Here is an 8,708-nt window from a genome sequence, read left to right as displayed (position 1 = left end):
AGTTTTTTATATATGAACAATGTGGCTTTAAGCACAGGGCACCACAAGGGAAAAAAGTGATGTTGCACCCAGAATAGTTTTTTCTAATGTTTAGCTGGAAGTTAAACATTCAGAAAGCTGATTTTGGCTGGAGTTGATACAATATTAAAGGGCTGCTTTATTTTATTTTATTTTATTTTAAGAAGTTTAACATGTATTTAACTATTTATAATTCAAAATCTCAACATTTTCAGTGTCTGTGGGGTGACAGAAGGGAGGGTTGCCCTTTAGTTTAGGGCAAACTAAAGGGAGATTTCACAGTTTTATTCGGGGAGATTTGGGCTGCGGTTCTATTTGAAAGTCTGTTTTGTGTGGGTAAACTTTAATTGCCTTATTTCCACTGATTACAGATTCTTTAAAGCACCATTTCAATTCCGATAGCCATATTGTTTTATAGACTTCCCATCCAAAATATTAAGATGTGGTTTGAACTTTAAATCAAAAAAACTAAGTGTAGCTCTTTAACGGGAATTGGGTTCTGATATCCATCTTCCCAGGGCCTTATGTATCTTTGAGTGACCCTGTTACAGAGTTTAAAAATGACCATTTCACTGACACCTTTAAATGAAAATATGAGTTTTCTTAAGTAAATCTGTTTGTATATACGTGTGTAGCCCAGAAGTGAAGTCTCTAATTAAGCAAGTATGGAGCGTGTAATTTCAAGCCTTTGCTCTACTGGCTCTGAGCTTCTTAATGACATGCTTCAAAACTCTGTGAGCCACAGAAGCATGACTGAGAAGAACAAGAACAAGAAGAAGGAGAAGAGAGAGAGAGAGAAAGAGAGAGAGAGAGAGAAAAAAGGAGAGAGAGAGGGGAGAAAAAAAAACCGTCCAGCCCCTCTGAAGATTTCCTGTCTCAGGAAAGGCGCACATACTGTGAGTCATATAGGGCAAGTCCTGCCTGGTGTTTACTCTGCTTCTACACCGAGCTGTGAAGTCGCTGGTTTGTGGAGGAGCAACAGGCGGCTGGATCCCAGAGAAACTCGGATATTTAACTCCTCTGTCCAGACTCAATTAATGAAAAAGAAAGGGGGCGTGTGGTCCGGTTCTACATGGAGCTGCTTCGGTTTTCCGTTTTCTGCTGCGGAGCGGTCCTGTTCGGTATTGTGCTTCTGCCGGTGGAGACGAGTGAGTTAAACTTATTAAAACTTTGTTCAAAGGGCGAGTTGACTCAAAGTTTCAACAAAGAACTTCCTTATTATTTTATTTTTTTAAAGAAAGGTTCAGTCCACTGTGCCTAATGCAGACTTTTATTACAACCGTGTAAATTAAGTCGGAGAAAATAAAGTAAACGCAAAGGTAGCGTAATTCGGACATTTATTGTCTGATCTCAAATCTGTCATCGACTTTTAAAAACTAATCAAATATTTGAGCTCCTTAAGATGTCTCATTTTGTGTGAAAAATGTCTTAATGCCTTACGAAGACGTGACTGACCGTATTTTACGAGACAAAGCTAGTTTTGAGGAGCACGTTTGGTTTGACAGTTTCATCGGTGGTTCCGAAAGTTGCGGTCTTGACAGCCTCCGAATAATCAAAGTAAATACCAGAAATAATTGCGGCAATTGATATGTGTGACCTAAATAGATAAAAATCACGACAATGAAAGGTCGGTTGGTACCGTTTTTTTGAGTATTTAAATCCCTTAGCAGTGGCGTTCACAAAGGTGGGTTTGGGGAGCCTGTGCTGCAGTCCCCTTATGCACACAGTGGACCCGCGGTGTGTCACCACAGCTGCTAGCGAATTGCTTGGTAGTTTAAACTCCCTCTGAAAACCACCATAACTGCCCTTTTTTAATAATTTAACCAGAAAATATACCTCAGAAGAGAAGCCATCTTAGCACTACTCCAGGAACTAATACCTACAGTCTTCCTTATGCTCTGGGGTGTAAACACCAGTCAATATGTCAAGTAGTACTGTATCTGTGTATTTCAGCTTCCTAAGCTGTATTTCTTTCAAATATTTTAGATATTTTATGCAAAAAAGGGAAAAAAAAATATCTGCAAGTTGTGAAAGTTTCTGTGAATTCTCTGGAGTTATGTTCCACAGAAAAATCTACAAATGATCTGTGAAAAGGTGGGAGGTTTGTTTTATAGATATGGCTAGTAGACAAGTTTAGATTAGTTGCAACTACAGTCCAGAATGAAATACTCACATTGTGATACTAATAAATTTCCACTATCATGACATTTATGCAAACTTTTGAAGTAGAAATGTACAAGTTATGCTGTAACATATTTTTCCTAGCTAATAATATTATTATTAGTCATAACAATATTATCAATAGGGCTAATATGCCTTGTCTGTCCATTGTATTTGTATTGGAAAATATTTGCAAACAGTTGAATTGTCTTTATTGTAATCAGTGTAACAGTGCAGTAACCCTCTTTCATCCAGCTGATTGGCAGTGTGAAGCATCAAGTGTGGGAGTGTTTTGCTGTGTTGATATGCATCCTAAAGGCGGAAAACCCTCTGCTCACTCTCGCGCGTTCGCAAAATGTCTTTAGGCTATCAAAGTATGGCTTTAGGCTATACTTTGATATGTCTGGCTGCAGCATCTATAAACTTATTTCTGCTCATTTTATTGCCTTATTTTGGGTAACGATAATGAATGAACTCTCACCCACCTTAGACCTTGTTTTTAATGTGAGTCATTTATTTACATACTTATGAGTCTGTTCCACTCATTTTCCGGGTCAGAAGCTGGGAATGTGCTAGTTGTAGCATGACATTATTCTTTTTACGTTCATTAAAACATATTGAACAATAAAATCAACCATTTTCACTCCTTAAGTTTCTGTATGTTTTAGTATGTCAGAGTTTGGACCGTGGAGTTTTGTGCATCACTTTGTTTCTCTTTGAGCTATTTAAACATTTTAAATACCGTAATAAAGTTGGATTGGAATGGTTAAATTTTAAGAGGTACAGGGCCCCAATTGTTTCCCTAAATTAAAGAAAACAATGGTTAAAACTAGAGATTATACAGCTGCACAACTGGAAACAAAGCAGGGATTGGTGTGCTTCTTTAAACACTGAAAATTGTAATTTTTTTATATTTTTTTATTTTATTTTAAATGTACAACATCCACTGTGAGGTCCAGCATGTTGCCTTCAGTATCGATGTTATTGTTCCTCAATATAGCTGCACCAAAATAGATATTTTTTTGCAGTTTTGAATGGCTTACCTTCATAGCATCAATAATAATAATGGGAACTTTTAGCAATGTATTTTTTGTTTGGATTTTCAAAAAGCAAAGGGTGTATTTTTTCAGTTCAAAATGTACTACAAGAAGAAAAACAGACCTGGATGCTCCCTCAGTCTTATCTAGTTTTGTAGAAAAATAAGAAAAAGCAACAAAAAAAAAAGTTACATGAGGGAAAACAGACTCTCTTTGTTTGGTTGAAAGATGAGCTGCAATCGTGTGTCGAATTTTTGAACTTTTGAACTTTCTAATTTCTAACTTGGATAAATTAACAGATAGGTCCTTAAAATGATCATTTTCAATTGGGGGACAAAAGGAGGTGTCCCACAAAGCCAAACTTTCATAAAAAAAAGACTTTGTATTTCTCAAATTAAACTGTTTGTATCTCAGTAAATCAGAAATATGCAAACTCCTTCAGCAAAAACGTTCATGCAGTGCTCAGAACATCTTTGTTGGTTTGTGAAATTTGTTGTTAGCTTTTATTACAAACAGTAGTTATCACTGAGAACATCCGTTATCCGGTTTTCCAACTTAACCCTGAGACGAGGTTCAGTTTGATGTGATTCCCAGATTGACACGTTCAGAGATCAGTAGAGCGCAGCATCAGAAGCCATGAGAGTTTGTTCCTGGTTCACTGCTCTTCACTTCATCACAGTGAGTTTGATTGTGTTTACCTTGGAAATAACCAGAAGTTATTTTGAGCCCCACTAAAGGAAACCCAAGTACCACATTCTGAGAACAGCAACCCTACTGAAAAATAAACAGTATGTATAGTTTAAATTTGGCTAATCATGCTTTAAGTGTGTTTAAAGATTATTTCACTTCATAAATCTTTTGCTATCACAGTTTGACAAGCAGAAATACTTGTCAAACATCTGAACCTGACTTAAATGCTTCAAAATAAGTTGCTATCAGTTACACACAGTATAATATTTTATTTTACTTATTTCTTCTACTAATCAGTAAATGAGTCCACATGTGCTTCAAAGTTCTGTGTAGTATTTTCTAAATACTACACAGTATTATTTAGAAATAAATAATACTGTTTAGCTTCTGATTAGGTTGTATGTGTGTACATCAAAAATGGATTTCATCATCAGTTTTGGCAATTTGGACAAGATCTAAATCTGATTTTCCAAATATCTGAATGTGGGGGTATGTAACATGTACAAAAAAAAAAGATTTTACATATTTGTTAAAATTGTCACCATGTCGTGAAAGTATATTATGAGACAGATAATCTGTGAAATCCCCCACCCCCTTCCAGTGCTGCTGCTGCCATCTCTGTCAAAAACAACTAATCAGAGCCAGGAGGAGTGTCTTCGTGCTGTCAATCACACTCTTGTACATGCTGCTAAATGTGCTAATGGCGGAGAAACGGCATACCGTTACAAGAAAGACATTCATCTGTCAACAGTGACCATGCTAACTAGCCTGAGCGGTCAGAACGGGCTCCATGTTTGGTGGACCAGCTGTGAGCAGCACATACACAAGTTTGATTGACAGCTCTAAGACCTCCCTCCAGCTCTGACTGGTCATTTCTGATTAATTTATGTAGTTAACACTGGGAGAAGGCAGATTAACTCATTTTATTTTCACAGATTATCAGTATTGTAATATACTGTCATAACATAGTGGCAGTTTTCACACATATGTAAAAAAAAAAAAAAACACACAAAAAAACAGATTTTTATAAAAGTTACATACTCCAGCTTGTTGTGCTGGCCACAGCCCTCTGCATGATAGGTCATCCACTACAGCGTGTGGCTTTAGGAGTCTGCTCCCAAGCTCACATTTGCTATATAATTTTCAAGACAAAGGTGAAATTCTCTTTACTCATCATGTCCCAAATTACCTAACGTCCTAACATGCCAAAGTTCACACTGCCTAACCGCGTGCTAGGTTCCTCAACTACACCTAAGTGTTACACCAAGTGAAATGTTTGTGGAGCCTTTCTACTCCTCCTCATCGTCCTGTCTGTCTTATCTTTGACCAAGTCGCCCTGCTGCCAGGAAGTTTTACCTTCATCTCTCTCAGACTCAGTCCCAGCGGCACCAAGTAGCTCTGGCTGCTACTAATCCCCTTTCCCCCCACTACTCTGCAATTATATGCAGCCCTAGGTGACAATTACCACCATTCATCCCTTCCACAGCCCGCCTCCTGGGTTAAAATGACATGCTCTTTGAGAGGAGCTACTCTAATGATATAATTACTTGAGCTCAGCCACCTTCCTACTACTCAGGAATGGGCTTTCATCCCCCCCTTCATTTTCGTTGCTGATGCACTTAAAAAAAAAACACTTCTCGAAGCCCACGGGGCAGAAATTTAAATTGCTAAGTCATTTAGTTTAGTCTGGAGTTCAAGTGATGCTTTTTGACTTTGGGAGTTTGTTCAGTAGAGATGAGCTCAGAAATATCTCTGCAATTTCCTGAGACAGGTTTTTTTTTTTTTGTAAAACATGATGTCAGGATGCATTTCAGTGCAAACTTTCCTGCTCTTCCCTTTTTTTTTTCTTTTTTTTTTGCAGAAGCTGTGCTCTTTTACCGTAAGCCCACCCTGCAGCGTGGCTAAGCTGACACAGAGAGATTTTTGTACCACGTTTCAGGAGCATATTCTGAAATCGGTGTGAAGACATTCGGCTGCCAAAAAGCATGCTTTCGCTTGCACTTCCCAGCCTGAAAAACATCTGGTCATGTGATCAGCCATGTATGCTTTGCAACCTTCACATGGAGCTCTTAAAAACCTGCACGTAGATGGAAACAAACCTACTTATTCTCAGTATGGCTGCGCATCGAATTCATTGGTTCGTGAGCAGATAGTTTCCTGTACACAGAGTCAGGATATAGCTGAAGTAGTGTGGTGGTGCGAATTTCCTTTAGCAGACAGAGCAGTCACATGCCGCAGACTTTTGCCTTTTAAATCGTCTGTCGATGCGTCTTACTTCCCAGCACAGACTATAGGAAGTAATATAGCTTCTCTTCATGGCTTGTTTTCTCACTAGTTGCCCTTTAACCTGTAACCTGGTAAACATTTCTTTTACATTTTGTAATGTAACCTGTAACCTGGTAAACATTTCTTTTACATTTTGTAATGTAACCTGTAACCTGGTAAAGATTTCTTTTACATTTTGTAATGTTAAAACCCCCAAATTTCGATGTGTCGTATTTTTGACCGTATGAAATTAAGTACAGTTGTGTGTAATTTGGAAAGAAAACAATGCCTTGTTTCATTTATTTTATTTTATTTTATTTTTTCACAAATAGAGTGAAGTGTTGCAGTATTTACATTGTGGCCCCCTGAGTCAGTACTTCCTTTAGTCAGTACAGTAACATCAATGAGTCTATGCAGCTGTAGTTGCAGCTGCAAGTACAGCTGCATAGACTCATTGATGTTTGTTTCCGTCAGCTTTGCTCATCTACAGACTGACATTTTTTTTGCTTAATCTTGTTTGCAAAATTGCTCAATTTTCCAGCGTTACCATCACTTCTCAAAGAGCTCTGGCTCCTTTTCTTTTTTTTTTTTTTTTAGCATTCTTCTCATATCAGAAGGTGATAGTGTAGTCCAATCTCAAGTACTTTTCAACAGATTTTCTTCCAGTGTTGCACCGTATTTAGCCTCATCCATGTTCAAATCAGCTCTGACAAGCTTCCTCATTTTTTCTACAGAAAACCACTCACTCAACTGCCACTAACTTGTTTCACAATGGCAGTGTTCACCTCCCTGATATGTGTTTGTGCTGGTTTAGTTTTTCTCTACTCGTCAAATTTTGACTTCTTCAGAATCGGCTTCGTTGGTCGTATTTGTGTGGCCAAACAATTCATTCGACTGTGGTTTCACCAATCAGTGTACAGACATTAAGTATAAATATATAAACTTACATATGAATTAAACATAGAAAATATTAATGGAAACACGTGTACAATGTGAATGTACAGCTAATGTTTGTATGTGTTAATAGTGCAAATATGTCTATTTTTGCACAGCTGACTGCTCAAGATGTAGGGTTTCTGTTTAATGTGTTCGTTAGAGAAACAGCCTGGGGGAAGAAACGGTTTCTGTGGCGGCTGGTTTTAGCAAATAATCCTCTGTAGTAGCACGAAGGTGAAGGTAAAAGTCTAAGCGGTTTGTGTCCAGGATGTGTGGGGTCTGCAGAAATATTAGCTTCCCTTTTCCTGACCCTCCACTTGTACTAGTCCAAACTGGCCATACGATCAGCCGCAGTGATCTCCTATGGAGATGTGATTGCTCTTTGAAGTTTGGGCCCGTCCTGTTTTGTAGCTGAGCCAAGCCACACAGTGATGGATGAAGCGGACACAAGTGTAAACGTTGGTTTCATCTCACCAGAGCAGCTCCTTCCACATGTTTGCTCATAACCCCTGAAGGCATGTTGCTTTCAAACCTAAGTTTAGAAAGCAGTATTTTATTTTCCTGCAACTTCACAAATATGCGCCTCTTCGTGTTGGTCTATCCCGTAATAGCCCAATAAAATACATTTAAATTCCTAGCTGTAATTTGACAAAATGTGACAAAGGGTATGAATATTTTTGCAAAATGCCAAATCACATTCTAAAATAAGGGAAAGTCATTGAAGCACAATATAAATATTGCTCATGACCTTCATTGGCACAGCAAACTGAAAATGTTAAATTAGAAGCATAATCTCATACTAAACAAATTGCTGCAGTTTGCTGATGGTGAGCTTTAGGGATTCATTTGTCACGAGGCTGGATATTCTGTTTTTGCTCTGACTGAAGTTATAGACAACTATAGGCAAGTACCATATTTTCTGAACTATAAGGCACACTTTTTAAAAAAAGCCTTTATATCAAAAAACGTCAGCGCACTTACAATGTGGACTGCGTAATTCTGGAGTAAAACAGCGCCCTCTAGTGAATTAATGTGGATTGATTCTGGATGTGCCTACTGACCTCAAAGCGATTTCTGTGCGGTACAAGACGCTCACGGCGCTCTGTCAAAATATTTTAGTTACTGTACATCACATTACGGCCCCGTAGTCAGGAGCGTCGAGTAATACGTGCTGTGCTTTGCCTGACTGACGTATCTGACTCTTTTGTTTCGCTTAATGCGCCTTGTAGTCCGATGTGCTTTATATATGGAAAAGGATCGAAAACAGATCATCCATTAACAGTGCGCCTTATAATCCAGTGCGACTTCTAGTGTGGAAAATACAGGAGTTATTTTCTTGTTGATAATTTCTGCTGTATGAAGATTAAAAAACATCTTCCAAGACAGAGGTTCCCAAACTGTGGGGCGCGCCCCCTAGGGGGGGCGCCGTGTCATTGCAGGGGGGCGCGGGAAAAACAAAACATGAACACTGTATGCGCTGGGTTTTTACCTTAGAATGGCCAACTCTCTCTTATTCCTATGTCAATTTGATACAGTAGAGGCTTCCACACTTCCCATATTTATGTCCTCTGTCACTTTTATCAGCAGTTAAAACTGTTTAAT

General features: G+C 38.4%; 1 protein-coding gene across 1 annotated transcript in view; it reads left to right on the top strand.

The window, feature by feature from the left end:
- The first annotated feature begins 895 nt into the window (after positions 1-895).
- LOC103144447 (TGF-beta receptor type-2) overlaps positions 896-8,708 on the top strand; it is a 33,164-nt gene continuing 25,351 nt past the window's right edge. Inside the window, exon 1 of the mRNA XM_007561437.2 lies at positions 896-1,166. Coding sequence (XP_007561499.1) covers positions 1,091-1,166 — 76 coding nt within the window. The 5' untranslated portion in view covers positions 896-1,090. The remainder of the gene's footprint in view (positions 1,167-8,708) is intronic.

This window comes from Poecilia formosa, unplaced genomic scaffold (genome assembly GCF_000485575.1).
Source record: "Poecilia formosa unplaced genomic scaffold, Poecilia_formosa-5.1.2 Scaffold127, whole genome shotgun sequence".
Classification (NCBI taxonomy): Eukaryota; Metazoa; Chordata; class Actinopteri; order Cyprinodontiformes; family Poeciliidae; genus Poecilia; species Poecilia formosa.
Note: the sequence above shows the minus strand (reverse complement) of the source record. Positions and strands in the feature narration are given on the sequence as shown.